General features: G+C 39.7%; 2 protein-coding genes and 1 pseudogene across 3 annotated transcripts in view; 1 reads left to right on the forward strand and 2 right to left on the reverse strand.

Annotated features, from left to right (window-relative positions):
- Slc1a1 (solute carrier family 1 member 1) overlaps window positions 1-1,206 on the forward strand; it is a 72,990-nt gene extending 71,784 nt beyond the window's left edge. For both annotated transcript variants that reach the window (XM_026414258.2, XM_026414259.2), the window contains one exon: window positions 231-1,206. In XM_026414258.2, coding sequence (XP_026270043.1) covers window positions 231-477 — 247 coding nt within the window. In that variant the 3' untranslated portion in view covers window positions 478-1,206. The remainder of the gene's footprint in view (window positions 1-230) is intronic.
- A 13,093-nt stretch (window positions 1,207-14,299) lies between these two features.
- On the reverse strand, window positions 14,300-14,604 carry LOC113200738 (large ribosomal subunit protein eL43 pseudogene; annotated as a pseudogene).
- A 5,686-nt stretch (window positions 14,605-20,290) lies between these two features.
- The window catches only part of Spata6l (spermatogenesis associated 6 like), a 39,820-nt gene continuing 35,462 nt past the window's right edge, over window positions 20,291-24,648 (reverse strand). Inside the window, exons 11-12 of the mRNA XM_077797333.1 lie at window positions 21,388-21,481; window positions 20,291-20,380 (exon numbers count right to left, since the gene is read on the reverse strand). Coding sequence (XP_077653459.1) covers window positions 20,291-20,380; window positions 21,388-21,481 — 184 coding nt within the window. The remainder of the gene's footprint in view (window positions 20,381-21,387; window positions 21,482-24,648) is intronic.

Below are 24,648 nucleotides of genomic sequence, written 5' to 3' on the forward strand. Positions count from 1 at the left end.
TACCTATTGGGAGCACAGACCCAGTGGAGCCTGTTTGTTCTTTCTGTGGCTTTAGAATACCCTTCTGCCCCAGGCCTGTGAGGCACCTCCAGCCAGCCAGCCATGAAGACAGAATTTTCTGTATTGATTTAAATCTTAACCAAACACATCAGGTCCTTTCCTTTGTCCTGTCAGTGATGAAGGAAAGTGAAATCTGAGCCCTCTGCCTGACTTTCCTGTCTCTTCCCCAGGGACCGGTTCAGGACCATGGTCAATGTCCTCGGTGATGCATTTGGGACTGGCATTGTAGAAAAGCTCTCTAAGAAGGAGCTGGAGCAGATGGATGTTTCATCGGAAGTCAACATTGTGAATCCCTTTGCCTTGGAATCCACAATACTGGATAATGAAGACTCAGATACAAAGAAATCCTATGTCAATGGAGGCTTTGCAGTGGACAAGTCCGACACTATCTCCTTCACCCAGACCTCACAGTTCTAGAGCCCTTAGCTTCAGATGACTGGAGTGATGAAGGACATCTCCATGAGAGTCATCTCTTAGCGAATTCAAACATGAAGAGAAACGCTAATGGTCAATTGTACATGTAGTTTGATAAACAGACCTCCAGATTATTTTCTATATTTGGCTTCATAGCCTTTGTTCTCTGGGTTTTGGGATTTGGGGTTGGGGTAAGATAAAAGGAAATTGATTAAAAGAAAGTTGCATTATCTGGGTTTGAAAATTTCTATAAAACAAAGTTTGGAAGTATATGAAGTAATAACTTTTTAGAATTAGGTAACAGATGTGGAAGAGAGATTGCTTTCTCATGCATAATCAGTGATTTGGGGTTTTTAAAAATTTCTGTCATTGGTTACAAATTTTTACTCAGACTTTCTATTGGCATGGATTTCCTTTGACTTCTCACTTTTTATAGATTCTAATGCATCTGAACAACCCCACCTGGTCAATGTGCCAAATTGTCCATTTTGAACTCATCTCCAGCCAGTTTCAAAGACACTGTTTTGGAAGACAAAACAAAACAGACCAGCACAGTTCTGCAATAACAGTTTTAACTTTAACATGGGCATAGCATTTAGGGAGAAGGGTTCTTTATTCAATGTACTGTATTGGGACGCTGGTAACTGTTAACCCAGTGTTCAGTATAGAACTATATATATATATGTGTGTGTGTATATATTTATTATTTTCATATAATTTACAAGACAGAGATCAGGATTAAACTGTCAATGTGAAATAAGGAACTCTCCTTGTACTTGAATAACCACAATTCCAACCCAAGTCTGCTTCACGGCTTATCAGAACTCCTTTCTCAGGAGCACTAGAATGAGAAATCGCGTTGTTTGATCACTTCACATCTGTGTGTCAGCCCTAAAGCAGAGATGTACTATGGTGATACTCCAGGGTGGCATAGCCATTCATTTCCAATTCACAGACTTTTTGCGTTTTCTGGAGGAAATCCACACCAGCCCTCTGCAAGATGATGTGCAAAGGTGTTGTTCCCAGAAGGCTAGACTTGCTTGGATCTGACTGGAAAGCTTCATCCTTCCAAGTTCACTCACACCCACTAAAAGAGGCCAGTATTTTGCTGCCCTTGGATTTTTTTATCCATCAGGGCCCAGACAACAATGGCGAGCTACCAGCTAAGTTGTATTTTAATATAGATTCCACAGGTTGAACAAGACACATTGCCTAAAACAGCCATCCCTACCCTGGATTCTTGCAAAATCAATCCCACAACATGAATGGTTCAGGGGAAATTGTTCCATCCTCTGACACTTGTCTCCTCCTCCAACACTTGTCTCCTCCTCCAGAGAGGACTATTCTAACTAGTAATCTTGGCCCTGCTCATTAAAATTCTCTACTTGTCATTCTTCTGCTAATGAAGGAAGATAGCTTATTAGAGTCTGTACTTCAGATCCCATCTTGTAAATAATGCTTAACATGAACTTGTACTTACATGGAGATAGATCCAAAATAGTCATGTTTTGCAATATTGTGTAGCCAACCTAAACCTGTACTTTTATATTTTAGAAACCAGAGATTGTGCCAAAGATAGCAGAAAAGTAAATAGTATTGACCACCTGTACCTGAAATCTACAAGAAAATAATACTGAAATTGTCATGTAAACACCAAAGTGAAATTCAGTGTGAATTTTAAAATGCAAATATTGGTACTGTTAATAGGAATTAAATCTAAATATAAATGGAGTTGAATCAGTAATGTATTTTTGGACTGAATGGTTCTATCCTCTTATCAGGTGGCTCCAATTAGTGGCACCAGAGTTGGCAGAGCTCTTCATGAACTATGGGTCATCTTTGTTTAGGAGTTTGTAACCAGCCTCTTAACACACTGTGCTGTTAACTCATAGAAGAAACAGTGTTCCATTTCAGTCTCAATAAACATTTCCTTCATTCTTTCTTCCTGGCCTTTTCCTCCTTCCTTGTATCTGTTCGTTTATCTTACCCAGGTGGATGTGGGAAGGTGGAGATGTGGCCAGCTAAGTCAGATTGTACACAGTATATTGTTTTCAAAACCTTTAAACAACCCCAAAATGAAAAGGCCTGGCTTGAGAAAATATAACCTTCATGTGAACCAGTGAGTGTTACATAGTTGAAATTACAGTGCCATTCTGAACAGCTGTGCTCACATTTTGTGACAGAGATGTAAATAGACCTTTGTTGGAAATTAATAGGAGACAGGCTTATCTCAAGAGGATGGTGACTTGGTTTCAATGAAGAACCAGTCCTGCCATCTGAAATATGACTAATACAACCCAGCTAAAGGCTAGGCTGAGAGTGCTCTTTGAAGGGATGGCACTGTCCTGTGTGGAACATTTAAGTCATGATTGTGTTCTGTAGGACATGGTGGACTCATGATAAACATCAAAGGTACAGACAGAGCCTTGGGCCCCACTGAAAGAAGACAGTGTATGAATGCTTATCACTATCTGGCCAAAGGAAATCAGGAATGTTTCTTTTGATTGCATCATGCGGGGAATACCCAACAACACAAGTCCTCAGAGAGATTTGTTTGGAAGAATTGGTGTACCTGAGCAGAGGACCTCCATATGATTTTGATCTTGCCCAAAGTATACTCAGGGACAGAGGATGTTTTTATTAGCTCTGGAAAGTGGCTATTTTTTTTTCAACAAATGTTTGGAAGCCCTCTGTGTACAAGGACTTTTATTTAAAAAATACCTCTAGGGCTGGAGTTGTAGCTCAGTGGTAGAGATCTTGCCTAGCATGTGTAAGGGTATAATCCTCAGTACCACATAAAATAAATAAATAAAATAAAAGGTATTGTGTCCATCTACAAAACAAAAACAAACAAACACTTCTAAGAATAGCTACGGTGCATGTATTTGGTTTATAATAGAACAGTGGGCCAGCAGTGGTGTTGGCTTTACAGATGCTTAAGAATTTTCCCTGCCATAAGAGGAGACAAGCTGCTGAGGGCCATTGCCAAGTAGGAATAACGCATCAAAATTTCCTTGCCAGAGTACCCCATGTTAAATGGACTTGCCTTAGAAATTTGCTGTGACATTGCATGTGTGTTTGAGAAAGGTGACCCTGCTCAAGGACTAGGGTGGATCCAGGTTTAGGGTGTATCCTACAGGTTTTAGGAAGTATCTCTGCTCCTTGGGTTTAGGGCGTTCCCGGTTTAAGACAATCTGGGTTTAAGGCAGTTCCAGGTTTAAGGTTATTCCTGCTGGGAATAGGGCGTATCCTGCTGCCTGAGTTCCCGTTGCGTTCTCGTGGAATTCAGAAAGTATTTGGGACGTGTATTTGGAGCGGCAGAACTTGGATTTCCCCAGAACGTGTGTAGAGGCCGGTGTGAGTTCGGGAATAAAGAATTGCTGTTTGAATCTACAAGATGTGAGTGGCTCGTGATCTGGTGCCCAGCCAGACTGCGGCAACAAGCAATGGTCCTGAGGAGGCTTGGAAGAGTGCTAGAAGATGCCATGCAACAGGATTGATTTTCTGTATTTAACTGCCCAGCAGCAAACTGTGAAACACAATGGGTAGGCATGATGCAGTTGTGATGCCATGTCACCTTTGGGACCATTGCTAATAATCTAAGACTTGATTTCTTCTTCTGTGTAATAAGAATGACAATCCTTGCCTCAGGAGATTGCTTTAAGTATTAATGAGAAAATGTATGGGATGTATTTAGCAGAGAACCTGTTAGTATCTTACCCCCTATGCCAGCCCCTGGAGAAAAAATAGCCTACACCCTTTCCCTCCTCCCCCATTTACATGGATGATCCATAGAGATATGCTGTTGTTGGATGTGTCCCCCAAACGTCCATTTGCTGAAGGTTTGTTCACCAGCCTATGGCACTTTAGGAGGTGGAGCCTTGTGGGAAGAAGTTAGGTCATTGAGAACATGCCCTTGAAGGGGATATTGACCCTGGCCCCTTCTTGTCTCTCTTTTTGCTTCCTAGCCACCATGAGGTGAGTAGCCTCCTCTGTCATGTGTTCCTGCCATTATATACCACATCACCTATCACACTCCCATTAGCAATGGGGCCAATGGAGCATGGTCTGAAATCTCCAAAGCCTTGAGCCAAAATAAACCCTTTCTTAATCTCAGGGATTTCATCACAGTAACAGAAAGCTAACATAAGTTGCAACTACAATTGCTACTGCGATGTTTCAGTGTCACTGTGGCAATTAGGGAATGTGGCCCTAATTACAAGATAAATATCCATACCATTTTGTTATTCTGGTTGGAAAAAGTGGGGAAGGAAAGTCATTGCTCTTACAGAGACATTCCATTGATTTCTAGAAGGCCTCACCTGCCTGGAGCTGGGAAGCTCCAATCCCATAGAGCACCATCGGGATATTACCTGGAGAGAAGATTGACCTGCACAAGTACCGTGTATCAAAAGAGAGGCAAAGGACCCTGGAACTAAAATACAAAATCAAATCCCTGAGCAGTACTGTTTGAATGCCAACACTATTTTCTCTTCAAAAAACTGCTTATTCACGGCAAACTAGAGGCTCTGGTAGCTGCCATTCCTCCATGACTCAGAAAAGTCATTAGCTTTATGACATTGCATTCTCTTCTTTCACTTCTGGGTGTCTGGAGACTGCAAAGCAGAGTTGTCACCTAGGCCCTTCAGATTCAAGGGTCTGGCTGCCAGAGGAAGTCAGGAGGATTTGGAGATCTGACTCTAGCCAGGTTTTACTTTATTTTGTTAGGACTCTGTAGAAAGGTACATTTCAAGATCAAGGTAAGATGGGTTGAAATGAATTGAGTGATCCTGGGAGCACAGTGGCTAGAGAAAAGGCACCCCTTGCCCCCACAAAATGTTGAAGGCATGAATGACTTTGATCCTCCATCCAGCGTGCAGACATAATGTTCATTTAAAGAGCCCTTGTGTTGTATTCCTAAGGTTATCACTTAGCTTGGCAAGAATAATAAAAGGCCAGCAGAAAGGTTTTGTCTGAACCGACTGGAGTGAGGAAACAGGGTCCTAAAAACCTGAATCTGAGGATAACAAAATTTCCAGGTCTTTAGGAAAGAGAGTGGGTGTGACTATGTCAGAGAAGTGCTACTGTGTAAACTTATATTATGAATAAAAGAAGTACCAGTTTAGCCACAAAGGAGCACTGGCTGACCCTTCCTCAACACTTCTGTCTTCCCAGCATGCCAAACTAGCTTTACCTCCCAGGGATTCCCAGCTAGTCCTCCATTTCCATTTAGCCAGAAACATTACAATAGACAAGAATTTGTCAGCTTCACATTAAACACACACAAACCCAAGCAAGACTCTGACAGGAGAGGTTAGTTAAGTCAGGAAAACATGCCACCTTCAATCCATGAAAAAATTAAAGATGCAAACAAGGCAAACTTGTGCTGCAAGGATCTGTAGTCTGCTCTTCTGTCCCTAGGACAAATTTGCTCATAGATTATCCCAGCCAGACAATTACCTACTCTATTCTGGTGTATCATTATCTTTCAGAGAAATGACATTAAGGCAAGTAAGGGTCCCATTTCTTTTTTTTTTAATTTAATTTTTTTTTATTAGTTGCTCAAGACAATACAATGATCTTGACATATCATACATTTGATTCAAATAGGGTATGAATTCTCCTTTTTCCACGTGTACAGATTGTAGTATCACATTGGTTATATACATCCATGTGTATACATACAGCAATCCTAGTGTCAGTTGTATTCTGCTGCCCTCCCTATTCCCCCCTGCCCTCCCTTCCCCTCCCATCACTATTCTCTACCCATTCTACTGTGAGGGTCCCATTTCTTTAAGAAGTTGACCTAATACTTAATAGCTGTAGGCATCGAATGAGATTTCTCCCTGCCCGAATGAAGGCAAGAGGGGATGGAATGTTGTGATACTAGAAGGAAAAATGACAGGACAGAGGATTTTTATTCACTTGACAAATATTAGCATTGTAGTTATGATGTGGCAAGCACTGTTCCTACCACCTAAATAATAACTCATGTAATCTCATAACAGTATCATGAAGTGGAAGTATTATTATCTCCCTTCTATAGGTGAGGAAACCAGCATGAAAGGTTAATTTAAGCAACTTGGCTAAGATCACACAACAAATAAGATGGCACAGCAGTCCTGCTCCAGTGCCAATGTTCTTTACTGAGCACTATATAAAGCAGAGAGAGCCAGGGGTGCTGGAATATTAATTCTAACTCAAATCTGAGTGGTCCAAAAATTTCAAGACAAAAAAGAAGCATTGTAAAGATCTACTTTACAACATTGTACCTATAGTTAACTATATGGTACTGTATACTTACAAATTTTGGTAGCTCTGATAGTGAGTGTTTATATATATATATATATATATATATATATATATATATATATATATATACACACACAAAGAAGAAAAGAAAGGGAAGGAGGGAGAAAGGAAACTTGGAGGTGACAGATTTATGATATTCACTATAGAAATGGTTTATAGGCATAAAACTCTCTCCAAACTCATCAATTTTTACACATCAAATAGATGCAGCTTTTTGCATTTCAAACATATCTCGATAAATATAAAATAAATTTTAAAAAAGAATCATTGCTAACACCAAGTGCTAACTATGTGCTGGTACTGAACAAGATATTGTATATACATACTTTTATTTGTTCTTCTCAATATTCCTATTGAGCAAGTAATATTACCCTTTGTTTTCCAGATGAGGAAACAGTGGTTTAGCAAGATGAGGTACCTTGTCCAAGTTCAAAGAGCTGGGACTCCCACATGATTCCAAAGTCTTTTTAGAGCAATCAAGATTTGGGGTTTCAAAAATGCCTGCAAAGCAAAAGGCTGTGCATGGTAGTATTCAACTGTCACCTCATTAAAAGCTGTTCATCTTTTCTAATGATGGCATTTCATTGGCTATGATCAAATTTACTCCCTCAAATTTGTTGTCACATTCTAACAGAGACGAAAATATCTCTATTATCCCCTGTCACCTTGTGACCTTACCTCACCTCCTCCATGGCTGCTACCATTTCATCACATCACTCTCCCCTCATATGACCTTTAAATCCTTCATTCAAAACCCAATTATTCGGGCTGGGTTTGTGGCTCAGAGGCAGAGCACTTGCCTACCATGCATGATGCACCAGGTTGGAGCCTCAGCACCACATAAAAATAAAGATATTGTGTCCAACTATAACTAAAAACTAAACATTTAAAAAAATCAATTCTTCCAAGAAGACCTTTTCCCAAACTAAAGATGGGAAGGTATCAGAATAAAAACTTAAACTATGTATCTCTTTCCTTTTCTTGACAAATGTTTGGGGTTGCTTTCTGGTCTTCATGTTCACCTTCCATTTCCTTCCCATTCATTAACACCCTCGCCCACAACAGTCTGGTTTCCACCCCTACAGCTCTCCTGAAACCCCAAGGTAACCAATGCCCTGCTTGTGAAATCCAAAGGGCGTTTTCCCAGTCATCAGTGTTTACTCTTCTGCAACCCTTGTCACTGTTGATTAGCTCACATACCACTATGTTCTCTCCCCTTGACTTTGGGGACACCACCAGGGCATCCCTGCCTGCCTCTTTCCTGCCCTGTCCCATCACCTTTGTAACCTCCTCCTGCTGTTGCTTCCTGCTGTGATTCTCATCTCTGCCTCTGCCAAACACACAGGGGCCCCTCAAATATTTGAGAAATGAGTGAGCAAGCTTCCTTTCAATGTTCTCTATACTCTCTCCACCAGAAAGTCACTCATTAATTTGGCTTCAAATACTATACTCCAACTACTTTATGTAGATGATTACCAAAAATATGAATCCACAAAATGTAACTAAAACCCTTGATTTCTCTTGTCTTGACTTCTTGGTCAAACTTCAGATCCCATTTCTAACTTCTATTGGGCATTTTCCATTGGCCTTTCTACTATCTTTTTTAAACTGAACTTACTCAATATCAACCACATAAATTTCTACTTACGTCTCTCCTAAATTGAGTATTGTGTTTTTAAAGTCAACATTATTTCCCCTGCAAGTGTCTTCCTGTTTTTGACTCCACTAGGTTTGATGCTATAAGGCAGGTCTATAGAAATTAGTGCATTTATTGAATCCCTCTGCTCTGGGCTTTAGGGGGAAGCTGGAGTAAACAATGTTGCCTCTTTGTGAAGAGCTGGCCCAAAATTTAGCCTCCCTTCACAGTGAATAACTGGATGTGGTATGTTCCTTCATTTTCTCTTCCCATGCAGTCCTTCAACAAACAACTTGTACTTTGATGATCCTCTACATTCTACTACAATAGAACCTTCACAATAAGAAAGATTCAAAGAAAAGAAAATGATTCAGAGGAAATTAAAAAAAAAAAAGCTAAACTAAATCCAAGACAAGGCCTCCATTGTCCTTGGGACATCTATTCTGCCTCTCAGCAATCCCACTCCCTAGTATTCTAAGTGTTCCCTATCCCACCTGCCAAAAAGAGACCATGAAAAAAATCCTCCCCCAAAAGATTTTATTTGACTTCCTATTTTTTTCCTTAGTTCTTGAGTTCTTCTTGCCTTAGGTCATGAAAAATATGAATCTCATAAAACGAAGGACTCTGTATCCTTGGATCTGCAGGGCAATTATTCCTTTAATCAATACTTCACTCTCAATAAATGAATAGTTTACCTTGGCTTCACAGTTCAGCCAAGGCCGCCTGACTTAACTGCTTCTTCCTGAAAGGAATCAGATCTTACCCCTAACACATACACCCATAGGCTTCAAAGCATTTCATAAAGTAAGTTGTCTCATTATTTCTTTCCATCCCAAATATTGAATCAATCCTTTTATCTTCTCTGGCCTCCTACCCAGCTCAAGGCTAGTTTCCGGATTTCTTCAAAGGCTTTCTCATAGTCTCCATGCCCCTAGTCTCTAACCTACTCCTAGACTATCCTAAATAAGATTGTCAGACTGACACTTGACTTTCTTGTCCCCAAGCCCTAATGTCTATAGTACAAAGTTTAAAATGTGAGTCCTAATATTTAATACACTTCAGAATATATTCCTAATGTACACTTCCTTCTCCACACACATCCTCATTCTCCCCTCTCCAGTTGCCTCACTTTTTCCAAGCTTCTTCTCCATCTGTTCTTCCTTTTCTTCAAAGTCAAAAGACCCTCTTAGCCCTCAGCCCTAAGACTCCAGTGTTTCTTATATCCTGGAATCTGGAGAAACAGCAGCATCTTGGTAACTAATCAGATATTACCTGATATTATAACCTTATATTATTATTACTTTATTATAATCAGTATGAGAATTGATTATAAAGGACTGAAATTAAGTTCCACAAACATCACTTAATCGATATCATTATTTCATACGATTAAACAGGAGTCAGAACTGATGACTGTGGGCAAGACATGGCTTCACACCAGCTTTATGTGGCAACAGAGCCTTGTTGCTTTACATTTGAATTTGAGGAATTCAAACAACCTGTGGGAGTGGGGGAGTAGGTGTCACCGTGCCCATTTCACTCCAGTTTCTACCACTCACCATTATTTCAAATCCTAGTACATTGAAGAGTAACAAGTACTGCCTGATCCTGAAGACACTCAAGTTTGCAATATTTTTTGAGAGTCACACTTGAATTATCTCATTGCTCTAGTAAGTCTGGAGACTTCCAGAGGTACCTGCTGTGTTGTACACCTCTAGCCTGACCTCTGCTACCCCACAGGTCCCAGTACTACACTAAGCATATAGTAGGAACTTGGTGAATACAAGGTCAGTGGACCCATGCAAGACTGTGGAATAGATTTGGTTGTCAGGGTTGGGAGATCAAATGACTCAATGGACAAAGAATGTCATCATGCGCCTGAGATGAACTTCCCTTACGCAATGCCAGATGAGCTTTCATGACCAGGAGTTCCCACCATGAATCCAGCACTTCCAGCAATAACACCTACTGCTTACGATCTGTTCCTGGAAGTCATCCCACTAAAACAGGTGTGGTATTTATCTCAGTTCAAAATACCAACTTAAGTGTCAGTTCCTGGAGGAAAAGGAACAGGGAGGTTTATTTTGAAGTGGGGGGAAGGAGAACTTCCTAAAAATGCTATTTACAAACATAATCTTCCAATGACAGGAAATAGAAACAGAAAGCACCTCTTGTTGACCTAAGCAAGAAGTGGTTAACCTCATTCTAACAACTGTCAAAAGACCTTAGTTGCCCTGTCACTTTGACTGAAACGCTGAGTTTATGTTCTTCAAACCCTCAGCTAGAATTTCCAGGATGCACCAGCCTCAGGGACAATAATGCCCATGTGACAACCAGAAAGTGGTAGAGGTTTGGAAACAAGACAGACCAGGGTTTGAAAATTGACTCTGACACTTGCTTTTAGTGAGCTTTCGTGTCCTTAGTGAGAAAATCTAGGAAATAGTGCTTTCTCCTCAGATAATTAAATGAGATGAGAATAAGAATAGCAAATACTTACTGAGTGCTAATTTTGTGCTAGGCACTGATTTAATGTACTTTCAAAATGTGTCATCCACTTACAACAACATTATAAGGCAGATACTATTATTACCTCTGTTTTACACATCCGGATACCGAGACACAAAGAGTTAAATTATTTGCCCAAGGCCCTTGGCCTATAAATGGCAAGATTTAAATCCAGGTGCTATTGCTTCTCAGTCCTCAGTCTTCACACCTATAAGTGCCTAAAACAGAAAGATATGGAACACTTCCAAATTCACTCTATAATGCCAGTATCACCCTGATAACAGAACCAGAGAAGAACATTAAGAAAACTACAAACCAATATCCTTGATGAATACAGATGCAAAAATCCTCAATAAAATTTTAGTAAACTGTTATTGTATGTCTTGCTTAGCCTCAGTGTGTGTAGAGGGTAATTTTTCCTATGTTCTTCCACAGAGGGGGCCAGGTCAAGGGCAACTTTGGGGTGTTTGAGAGAGGCACAGTCTTAGAAACCTTATTATCATCTACTTTTGGGGGACCTGGAATGCCAATAAAGAGATAGGATAAAAGTTCTCTCTCCCTTCCTCCCCCGATACTCCTGCACTCTTTCCCTCATTCCTTTGTTCAGCATCTCAGTTTTCCAGGTGCTCTACCACGTACTTTACATGAGTTACACAGAGTAAATGAGCTCCAGAAGGCAACTGTTATGGGTAAGTGAAAAGAGGTCATATTATACTATGGGATTCAGAGCACTTTAAAAACAGAGATATGAAAACAAAGGGAAAAGAACATATAGAGATAGATAGATAGATAGATAGATAGATAGATAGATAGATAGATAGATAGATAGATAAATAGATAGACCCAAGGGGGTATTTTTGGATCTGGGAATGCCTCACTCTGCTAAAGAGGCTTTGTCAACCCAGCCATCCTAAAAAGGACCCATCTGCACCAAGGAAGAGTTTCTGTCTTAACCATGTTCCTGTTTTGGCCAGATTCCCTAGTTCTGAAGGTGAAAGTAAGCATAGGCTCTTTCCCCTATAAAGTAATTGTATTGCCATAATGAAACACCCAGACCCAGTGTGGAGGACGGAAGGGTCTCAGACCAATAGAACAGAGGATTGCAGCTCTTGTCACTGTTGTCAGGATTCCCAGGACAAGGCAAGTGATGAGAGGGAATTTCCCCCAAGATCAGTGTTGTGGTCTGCATCTGAAATGAATGCTAAAGACTCAGGTTGTTGAAGGTTTGGTCTCTGTTGCAACAATATTCAAAGCTGGGGCTTTGGAAAGTGATTCAATCATGATGTCACTAACCTCATCAATGGATTAATCCATTGATGAGTTCTAGCTGAATGGGCTATTAAGAGGTGAGGCCTAGGCAGAATAAGTAGGTCACTAGGGGCCTAACTTTGAAGGGTACATCTTGTCCCAAACCCCTCACTTGTTCTTTCTCCCTGCTTTCCTGACTCCATGAGGTAAGCAGATCTGCTCCACAACACCCTCTCAGCCATAATGATCTGGCTCAACACAAGCCCATAGAATGGAGCCAGCTGACCATGGTCTAAAATTTCTGAAACCTCGAGCCAAAATAAAGCTTTCCTCTTTTAAGTCGTTTGTCTCCCATATTTTGCCACTGCAACAGAAAGCTAACACAATCTGAAAGTTCCCAAGTAGTTCTTGGTTGGAACCCCTAATTAGGGAAGGGCCAGTAGTCCACTTGGAAATACTAGATTTGTTCATCATAGCATGGACTAGAGGGAATGTCCTACTCCTCAGAATGTCCATCAGAAAGATGAGAGGACCCTTTAAATGGAACTCATTGAGTGGTGTCATGGGTATGTTGAGAATAACATGGCATTCAGTGGGAGGTTGAACTCAAATACATAACACATCAAGCTTCTCACATTTTTCACTTAAAACCTCTTTTATGTCCTACATATCATTCACACTCTCATTTTTTAAAATCTCTTTTATAATACAAGCCCTATAAGCTTCAGCTAGCCTAGTGGCCATAAAGGTCTCGTTGTACAGCAGCATGTACAATGATTTTCACCAAAATCTCATGAAATAAATTTGTAAATTATGGTCCAGGATTTGACAGATCTTCGTCTGTGAAAGTCAAGAAATAAAATATAAACTGAAGCAAGAGAGGTGGAGATTCTTTTTTTATTGTGTTGAATTACACAGATCTTCACACAGCAATCCAAACCCCAATACATGACAAAATTATTCATGCTGTTACATAATCCAAAAGCAAAATATCTGAACCACAACCCTAGCCCTAAGATGACTCCTCAAAACAATGATTCTTTGAGAAATAAAAAATAAAAATAATATAAAAATAGAATTAACAGATCAGAAAGTGAGAAAAAATGTATATTTAGTAAAAAATGACTTAATAAAAGCAAGCATTCAAGATCTTATTAAATTAAGAAGTTATGCACAAACTATTTTTGAAAAATGAACACTGAGTTTCATGTATTTTAAAATAACTAAAATGAGATATGAATTCATTAGGATTTATTTCCCTTAACTACTTATGTAAATGGACCTTTTCTGAGAACTGAACCATAATCTTTTTTTTTTGGGGGGGGGGGTGGTACAGGGGATTGAACTCAGGGGCACTTGACCACTGAGCCACATCCCCACCTCTATTTTGTATTTTATTTTGAGACAGGGTTCTCACTGAGTTGCTTAACACCTCACTTATGCTAAGGCTGGCTTTGAACTCACGACCCTCCTGCCTCAGCCTCCTAAGCCACTGGGATTACAGGTGTGTGCCAATGAGCCCAGCATACCATAATCTTAATGTAACACAGTATTTTTTGAAATTTTGATGACTTCTTAAAGGTAATACCAAAATAACAAATTGATAAATGGTAGTTCCAAAAACATCAAGAACATTTATAAGTACATGTAATTTAAGCCTGCTTTGTCAGCTTCTAAAGGTGGAATGCTTTTTAGAATATATGCTTTTAATTGACTAGAATTCTTTTTTAATTTATTTTTTCAATATTTTATTTTTTAGTTGTAGTTGGACACAATCTTTGTTTTATGTATATCCTTTATGTATTTTAGCATATTTTACCTTTAAAACAAATTTTGCACAATATGCTCAACTAAGAAGTTGAACAGTGTTTTTTTTTTTTAAAAAAAAAAAAAAGGTAAGCATAATACCTAAGACTTAGTTTTATGGCATTATCATCTTACTACTGGGGGGAAAAAAAAACCCTGAATTACAATAACCCATCTCAGCAAAATTTTTCAATTCAAATTAGAAGGGCTTCAGTTTACAAATATCTTTTAAAAGGGTAATATTAATTCAATTCACATCAGAATATCCAGTTAATACAATTAACAACAAACCACAATTTTGTTATATATTAGAACTTTCTACTGGTCTTTCAATTCCTTCAGTCTTCTGATTGCAGACCTGACTTTGACGGCAGATGTGGTGTTGTAGGTGCAGGCACCACCAACCACTGTTTTCATGCAGAAACCACAGTGCCCAATCCCCACAGCCCGTCTCTTCATCTTGGTTTTGCTACAGAATGAACAAGTGTACTTGGTGTGCTGGCTGATTTCAATTTTCCTCACCATTTTCCGGAGGGAGGCACCATAATGGGTCCCATATTTACCCACGATTCTGACTTTCTTGATGCGTTTAGCCATGTCGCATGACTAAGGCCTGAGCCCGGAGAGGACGATATCTTTATTTTATTTATTTATTTTTATGTGATACTGAAGAGCGAACCCAGAATCTTGCATGTGCTAGGCAAGTACTCAACCACTAAGCCACAACCCCAGCTCCGACTGACTAGAATTCTGAGATGAGTTAAATGAGTTTTGTTTTTGTTTTGGGAGTTTCTTTTTCTACTTAATTTTGTTTTCCTAACAAACCAATTTTTGTGGTCATAATGAGAAAAGAAAACCTTGCTCTCTCTGTATCTTGTAAAAACTAAAAGAATTTTAGTATATTGTCTTTGTTTATTTGAGATACTATAACAAAATACCTAATACCAGGCAGCTTCTAAACATAACAAATTTACTTCTCACAGTTCTGGAGGCCAGGAAGTTCAAGGCCAAGGCACAAACAGATTTGGAAACTGGTTAAGGGCCCTCTTCTTGGTTTGTACATGATACCACCTCACTGCATCCTCACTTGTGGTGGAAGGGAGAAATGAGCTCCCTTGGGCCTAATTTTCTAGGATACTGATCCCATTCATGAGGGCTCTACCCTCATGACCTAATCACCTCCCCAAAAGCCTCACTTCCTAATACTTTCACCTTCCAGGGTAAGATTTCAACATTTGAGGACATACAAATATTCAGACCATACCAAGTATGACAGAAGAAGATGCCTAGGTTATAATATGAATAAAAACGAAGATTTCCATTTTTCAGACCCCCTTTTCTCTGGGTCTGTGCCCATGAAAACAAATGGGCTTCTAATAACCCTTCCTCCCATCTGCTTCCTCTTCCTGCTCCCCCCAACTATGTAAGCATTTCATAAAGGCACCCTACTAATTAATTTAAAGTCTGGTTTTTGGCAGACCTTTCTGTAGAACCTATTTACTTAATGTAGTTCTTTTGGAGAAATGCTTGAGAAAGATTTTGATCTTCATCTAAATTTATTAAGAATTGCTAAGGGTGAAAAAAGGAAGGGATGGGAACAGAACAGTTTAAACCACAATCCAAAGAAACTGCCTCCTCTTACAAATTTATCATAGAAATTCAACCATTAAAACAAAATGTGAATTTTTCCAGAAATAATTCTCTTTTCCTACATTTTAAGAGTACTTCATATAAATCAAGCCTAACATTAAAAACAACAATAACAACAAAATCAGATTTGCCAAAAGGAGAAAATTGGGTTGACAATTGTTTCCTGCAGGATTTATCAGGTTATTCCCCCAATTAGCAACTTCTGTTGCATATAAAATTTAAGAGGAAGGAAGGGAGAAAGGAAGGGAAAGAAAGAAGGAAGAAGGAAGAGGGAAGATAAGCTTTTCAAGAACACATTCACTGACAAAAATAAAGAATAGCTGAGAAAGCATCTTGACCTTTCTGTCAGAATCCTAACACGTGCTTTGCAAATGGAAAAGCACCTGCTACAACAAAACACAATGTTCCAGGTGACAAGAAAATGTGAGCCCCAAACAGCAAACATTTTAATCAATAATTCTTACCTGGGCAAAAAAGAATGAATACAGGGTTTGATATAAAGGGGATTAGACACCAGTAACTCAATAGAGACAACAAAGATCATTGTTCATTTCTCCAAGGATGTGTAGTTGTCTTGAGCAAGCTCTTCGTGATCCTCCAGCAGCCTTCATCATTTTCCCCTGTGAAATGTGAGACATCACATAATCCATCACTACAATCAACACAATCAAGGAGAAAAAGATTATTTCATACTATCCTTCTTGACATTTAGCTTTTCTCAGACTATGCCAATGAAAACAAATGAGGTCATTTGTTTTCTGAGCCTCTTTCCCCAAGATTCCCAGTGCAGAATAACACCTGTGTGACCTTGGACAAGTTATTTGACCTCTTTGTAAAATATCAGGATGACAATACTTGGAGTATCCACCTCCTAGTATTATTGTGAGAGTTGTTACTAGTCGTGTGTGTGTAGCAAATGCTCGGAACAAACAAAATAATTGTTGAACTGTCCAACATATTCCAATCAACTGTATTCTACAGAGCAATAATTATTGAGCACAGAGGAGGTTAAGTATGGAACTTGGGGGTGTTCCAAACTCCCCATCCTCAAGAACCTCACAATCTATTGTAGAGATTCTCAATCCTAAATGTGCATCAAAATCTCCGAGAGACCTTAAAAAAATACCAGTGTTAGGCACCACCTATGCAGACTCAAATTAAATTGCTCTGGAGTGAGTGAGGCCCAGGCACTAAAATTTTTCAAAGTACTCCCAGTGATTCTAATGCTCATTCTTCAACTGCTGACCCATAAGTTTGCTGCTGATTTGGGTGGGTAGCCACTGCCTGTGTGGTCTGTTAGTCTCTGACAGGACCGAAAGCTCCTAGGATGAAGAAAGTTACACCATTATCCATTGCTTCAATCCTCACAAATCACCAAATCCCTCAGAAAACTGGTGACCAAGTCAGAGAGAGAGAGCCCTGAACAGTGGCATGGCTCAGCAGTGAAGGTGGAATTGCTTTCAGCTTGATTTCACAGAGGTGTTTGGGCCCCTATGAAAGAAAGTCAAATGGCCCCTACCCAGTGGAGACAGGTGAGATTAGATGCCATACCAGCTACTGTCTTAGGAACTAGAGGCAATGAGCTATGACAGGATCAGAAACCAGTACTTCAATTTATTTGTGTCCTTTATCTTTTCTTGATGTATTTCCTTTTTGTTATTCTTCAATTTTCCAAAAAGTTCAGGGATACAATTCTTCCTAGTGTCTGAGGAAACCCAGGCCCAAGTTCCTCACTGACCGGCTGGAAGCATTACAAGAAACTTCAATCTCTCTCTCCCTGAGGGCAAGCCACAGGGTGGAATTTGGAATCACAGGTGGGCAAATGCTCCATCGGGCCAGACCTAGTGCAATTTGCTAAGTCTCCCCTTCCTGCACAGAAGGCAGAGGGCCTGACTTCATAGGGATCAAGGAGTATTACAGAGATGGCCTTGTAAGCCCATCTCCAAAAATGGATTCTCAGAAAAGTGTACCAGACATGGGCAGTTAGTTCACACATTGATAAGGGATATGGAATAGAGGCAATCATGCCCTCCCTGTCCAAGAGAACTAGGGATAACCTGAAGAGTCCAGAGTTTTTATTGTTGTTGTTGTTATTTTTGTAGTAAAATTCACCATTTTAAAGTATACAAGGGATAATCTGTTTTATGTCAAAAGTACAAGTCCCAAAACAACCAGAATAAGGAGGAAACAGATGTATTCCAATGTCTTCTACCCATTTCTTCCCTCTATCCTCTTTCTACCTGGCCAGATAGTTGGACTCATCATTCTGGATTTAAGAGTCACTCATTTTTTTGTGGTTAAGAATCCACTTTTAGGTTTCCCTGAGATCTTGAAAGCCAGGAGAGGAAAAGCTGACTGACAGTAAAAGAGCTGATATGGAGAAGGGACAGGACAGACATTTATGCTGCAATCAGGAGAGTCCTCGAGGAAGGTATCAACCAGAACACGTGGTGGGAATGCAGCACAGTGTGCCATATGCATCCTCTCTGGGATCTCGCTTCCCAACCCATAGGAGTGACGCTAGCTGTGCTATTGTGTCTACTTAACCTTGCTTGTTTGGATATTCCCTAGTTACACAGTGCTGCTCATATAAATGCCCTGTTTGCTTAAGACTAGCCAGAGTCACCCAGGTTTTTCACAAGAACCTCCCTAACATGACAACGCTCCAGGATCCTGCCTCACTAGGAATCCATAGCTCAAAAAGTGAAATGGATAACTATGAATGTAATGCATTCCACTACTGTCATGTAAGAAATAAATTTTAAAAATACAAAAAAAAAAGTGGAGTTAGTAAAAGGATAGAATGGGTAGTTTTCGGAAAACACTCATGAGCATATTCCAAACCCCAGGGGGGTGGTGACTCCTGATTTGTAGGAAATCCATTTTCCAAGACAGAATTTATAGATTTTTTCTTTTATCTCTTCTGAGTCCCCTCATATCAGTGTCCACTCCAGCTGGTTCAGGCTTTAGGTAACTTGATGTTACCCATGTTGAAATTCAAAGCAATTTGGCATTTCGTAATTATGTGGGCTATGTTCTGTGCAACAACCTAATAAAAGCCTAGATGACTGTTTTCATGACCAGAGATTATGTGGCCTAGAATCCTTTAATCTACAAAGCAGAACGTTCTAATGTAGACAATTACTGAGCTGTCCTCCACATTCCTCTGTGATAAAGATGAGGAGACCTGGCCAGCCCTGGGGCAAGGTGAATTGTGACTTAAAGCAAAAAAAATGATCCCTTAAAGCAGACTTTCAGGAGCCTGACTATAGTGAAAATCTAGTAGGTTATCCCATACTCCTTTATTGTTTAAAAAGACTCAAATTATTTTGATGTGGCTGGAGTGAGAAATATATAATATAACACAATAGGATCTTACTGGGAGACATCCAAGGACAGTGTATGAAAACCCTGCTTGGGTATCAAAAGGCTCTTATTTATATACCTGCTGTCTTTCTTCCCAGAGTTCTCCTATCACACACTCTAGCTTTGTAATGGTTAAGAGGATGGTCTCTGAAGCCAGACTTCCCAAGTTCATATTGTTAGTTCCACCATTCACTAGATATGACACCTTGAGCAAGGTACCTAAATCTCTCAGTGCCTCAGTTTCCCTCTGTAAAACAGAACTAATAATAGTACCCATCTCATATGGTTGTTGTGAGAAGTAACTATCAATTCATTTAATACATGTGAAGTGTATGGACCCATTCTTGGGATTTAGGAAGCATCTGATAAGGAAAAACTGAGACTTTGGTCAGCAGGATGGCAGAAGAGGAGTTCCCCAGCTTCACTCCCATCCACAGAAATAAGCTTTCAACTATCCGCAGGCAAGAATACCATTCTAAAAGTTAGAGCCATTATTATTCTGGGCCTGGTTTAGAAAGGAAAATATAAGAGAATACCTGAGAAATGATGAACAGCCCACAATGCGGCCAACTACTTTGCCACATATCTGAATTGAAATATGAGATAGAGTTACCTTATTTGACATTCACTTATAAGAAAGTTTACTAAGTAACCATCACAGTGGAGGACCAGATGATGTGAGAATAATGGCAGATGAGGGTGGCAAGACAGGTTCTTGTTTGGGACACACAGCCAGTATGTCCAATTGAAAAGTTAAATGGGATTCCCTTGTGTTGCACAAAATGCTAAATTTAAAGTGGCAAGAGATACAGTCCTGGATATCATGAAGGTTTCATTCTAATAGAAGAGACTGATTTAAAACAATAATAAAAAACTGTGTTGCACTTAATGAAAGATAAGTGCAGGGTGTTATAAAGGAGGGAGTGTCATGGAAAGTGATGAGAGCTGAAGGACAAACAGAAGTTACCCGGCAGAGGCGGGAAGAATTCCAGATGGAGAAAGCAACAGTGCAAAGGCCCCTGGTTCAAGAAAAAGGAACTGGTTCAAGGAGCTGAAAGAAGCCCAGGGGTCTTTAGATAAAGACAGCAGGCGGGATAGGAGGCAAGAGAGCTGGCAGATATATGTACCATCATTCTTTACTGAGTTTTACTGGGTGAACGAAGAACATGGCCCTTAGGTCTCCTCCACATTTTCTGTCCACAACATTTTTTAGTTACTTCATTGTAGAAAACTTCAATTTTTTTCACAAAAGGATAATAAGTACTGAAGCTTCTTACTTACTTATAACAGCAGTTAAAAATATATCTCTTCATGCAGTGGGTATTTCATTGGAGAGCAGACTGGTCTTTCAAGGTTATCATTTATTTCAAAGGTAGAATCTTCCTATAAAACACATCCAGCAATTGTACTGCCACAATGTAATAGAGATCAATAATACCCAGATGTGTAGTTTTTGTGTGAGCATCCCATACATTCCAAATCTGTGGTGTTCACTGTAAGTGTGGGTATGTAGCTTCCCTCCCTCCTTCCTTTCTTTCCTTCCTTTCCTCCCTCCTTCTTTTCTTTCTTCCTTCTTTCATTCTTTTTTCCATTCCTTCCTTTCTTTTTTTCTTCATTTTAAAAAGAGTCCTTTACTGGGAAAGGTTGTGAATTAAGGTAAAACCAATAACTTCACAAAGAGGAAGTAATCCACTACTCTCATTGTTACAGTAATCAATATCCACCTGTAAATGTCATCCCATAAATTTAGTACATGCCAGTATTTAACAAGCCAAGGTGACCAATTCAACTATATATGGCATGGTTATATCCAGACACCAAGTGTACTGCTAACCTTTCATTTGTATTCTTTTGCATTGTTAAAGGTGGCTTAGTTGTAGGTATGTGGTACACATAAAGTCCTGGATATATCTACCAATGGATCAGAATACTCCTAACACCCACATGTAAGTCAAACAGCCAAAATCGCCTTACTAAATTTTAGAAAAACTTTCTTCAATCTTACATGGACCACACACACACCCCATACTCTTCTCTGGACTGGGTTCCCAAGTGTAGAGGAAATGTGCTACAGACAAGTTAGACCATCTTCTCTCAGTCCTTTAAAAGGACCCCTTCACTGGACCTCCACTCCATGAAAGGTGTGCACCAAAGTAGCTGCCACTCATTCCTCAGATCTCAGCTCCTCCTCCTCTTCCTCCCTGGCTCTTAACTATTCACATCCCCTGCTGCACACTCTCAGGTCACCTTGTACTCTCCATGGTAAATGTCACAGTTTTACATTTATTCCTGTAGTTACTTGATTAATGTGTGTTTCCCTCACTAGACTGAAAGTTCCAGTTCCCTTATTACTTTGTCAATAAAGATTTAGTTTCATTGGAACTCCTAACCTTGTTCACATGCTGCTGAGCTCTGTGGGATGTAAGAAGACTGCATACCCTTTCATGGATCTTCTTCCATGTGGGCTGAGAACCAGGATGGAACCTGCTCAACAGAGTAAACAGAGTGAAGTATTATACAGCTACTAAAAACGACACTGTCTTGGCTGGGGATGTGGCTCAAGTGGTAGTGCGCTCGCCTGGCATGTGCGAGGCACTGGCTTCAATCCTCAACACCACATAAAAATAAAGATATTGTGTCCACCTAAATCTTTAAAAAGAAACATTATTTTTTAAAAAATGACACTGTCTTAAGAGTACGTAACAAACACGGATTGATACTAAAAATTTAATCATAAGAAAAACAGCAACATGCAAAATGGTATACATAGTGTAATTTCTTTTTTAAAATTTTTTTTAGTTATACATGGACATAATACCTTTCCTTCCTTCCTTCCTCCCTCCTTCCCTCCCTTCCTTCCTTCCTCTTCCTTCCTTCTTTCCTTCTTTCTTTATTTATTTTTATGTGCTGCTAAGGATTGAAACCAGTGCCTCCCCCCGCCTCTCTCTCTTTCTGAGAGGATTGAAAATAGTGCCTCACACGTGCTAGACAAGTGCTCCTTCACTGAGCTACAACCACAGTCTAACATGGTATAATTTCAATAACTTTATAAAACTTACACATAAGAAAATAACTAGGGAGCAGGAACAAGCAATATATTTTTAAAAAAATGGTTGTATGTGAATGTGGGGCTAGGAGAAATGAATTCTTTTCTTCTTCAGACTTTGCTGTGTTTTTCAGATAGTTCTCTAAAGAACAAATCCTGGTTTTACATTTAAATTTTCAATCCCTCAATTTTTCATATAAAATTTAAGCCCTTATTTTCTACCACAAGGATTTCATTTTATATCTCATGTAATTTAGACTATCTGGACCCCAAACTTAACCACAGACCTGATAGTGTCTTTCAGTTCCTCAACACGGAGCATTTTTGCCCGTCCATTGGCATTCGCCAAGACCTCTGCCTACAACACCACCACCTCCCAATCCCTGTCCCTACTCTTATTAACTCTTAACTATACTTCTGGGCTCAGTTCTTTTGCTGACTTCCCAAAGAGTCTCACCTGAGCCGTCTTTTGTAGAGGAGGTCAGCTGATCTATTATATGCACTTAGAGTTCCATCTCCCAATACCACATTCATAGCACTTCTACCAGTGAACATTTTGTTATTATCTGGTTAATGTCTTTCTCCACTCCTAAGACTGATATTGGAATGAGACTCTGGTTAATAGCTCATCCCAGGAATAGTATGTATCAAATACCACAGTAAGTATTTAAAGAATATTGCTTGGTAGTGAATTCATTCATTCATTCATTCACTCACTCATATTTGGGAGGGGGTAGATACCAAATCCTAAATTCTGTGGTCAAACTAAAAGTGTATATAACAATTTGATGATGAAAAGCATAGATACTGTTTCCTAAAAATGCCTAAAGAATTTCAGCAATTTAGATGAAAGCATTCTCTACTGTTATTTATGACAAACATTGGAAATGGTAGGAGCATTTGGGAATACAGTTATTATAACCACTAAGCTAATAACTCCTGTACAGTTGCCCTTCTGCATAGCTCCAGGTCCATCCAGCTTCTGATCACAAGTCTCTCTGTAACAAGCATGTCCCACTGGTTTCCAGGGAAACAAGACCAAGAGTAGAAATGACTCTACTCCAAACCATTACCAACCCCGAAAAACAATTCACAGCAAACAAAAGCCTCCCCTAAAGTACTGCTGTATTTAAGAAATGACCACACATATCATTTGTAAATTTCTCCAAGAATTTTTAAGAGGAAGAAATAGAAATATTTTGAAGCTATAAATCAAATTAACATTTAAAAATAGCTACCAGCTGGACACTGTGTATGCTTTTCTATAAGTCTCAAAATACAAAAGGAATTCCCACATTCATATACAGTATAAATACATATGTTGCATGTTACCTACAATCTATTCTACATTTGAGATTCTATTCTTTGAGAATGATGAGCCAGCAGACTGGCTCAGTGCTGTTTATTTATTACAGCTTTGTCCATGTTATTCACCTTCTCATGTGGAAGGAAGAGTGAGGATGTACATTGAAGGGGTGTGACACTATCCAGATGGTAGAGATGGGTGTTGGGCTGGAGAGTGTTCCTTTCTCCTTTGGGACTACTATTTTTACCTTGATAGTTAAAGGACTTTGCACTTCTTCCATTCAACCCTTAGGCTGAATCTCAATCCAAAATCTCACTCCAAACTATCCCTATGACCTCAGACCTTACTGATTTCAGTATTAAGATAGGAGAATCTCAAGAGGTGTTTCTCATGCACTCTTGGGATCTGGGCACAGAGACTGGTTCAGATGGTACTGTTGTGAAAAGAATCACTGGTAAGGTAGGGACAAGGTGCTGATAACCCTTACTGTTCCAGAAGTCTGTCTTTGTAATGACTCTAAAATCAATGGGGAATGAGGTGTTCCCCAAGTATATGACGGGTATATCCTCCAATCAAAACAGCTGCCTTAAACTCCTCTGGAGTTCAGGTGACCCCATCTCTTGGATTGTCCAGGACCCAGAGGTTTCCCAGGAAGCAGAACTTTGGGCTCTAAAGTCAGGACAACCATGGGCAAACTGGATGACCTTTCTGTGGCCATGACATTCTTTTGTCATTATGGATCATGGCCTCATTTACAAACTCATAGTCCAATTAGGTCCAAAGTTAGTTGCTTAGAGTGACTCTGGACACACAGAATTCTCTGTCTCATTATAAATAGCTAATAAAATGCTGGTCTGAAGACTCACCTTCCTAAAGGCGACATTGCAAAAGCTTCCCACTCTCTTCTAAGCAAAGCCCAAATTCCTCAGATTGGCATCCTCTGCCCCTCAGATCTTTGAGCACTGACACTCACTATCCCCCGCAAACTCAGAGACTGACAGTGCCCTGCAATCTTACCTCCCAGGCCTCACTCCCATTAACTCTATCATAAACTAGTCTCCTTCCTTGGGGGCCACATGAAAATGCTCCCTCTTCCACAAAACATTCCAGAAGTGCCATTCTCCTCCTTTATACTCTAGTAGCATTTGTCTGCTTTATTCACAAAGTTCTGCCTGTAGAAAGCTCTTTGTACATTTTTCCTTTCTTTTTAATTCTGTGCTAGGTTCAAGTTCTCAGAGATCAGGAGAAATAAGTTAAATGTTAAGTATTCCCATTCCAGGCAGAGCAGATTGGTTAACA

Source organism: Urocitellus parryii, chromosome 4 (genome assembly GCF_045843805.1).
Source record: "Urocitellus parryii isolate mUroPar1 chromosome 4, mUroPar1.hap1, whole genome shotgun sequence".
Classification (NCBI taxonomy): domain Eukaryota; kingdom Metazoa; phylum Chordata; class Mammalia; order Rodentia; family Sciuridae; genus Urocitellus; species Urocitellus parryii.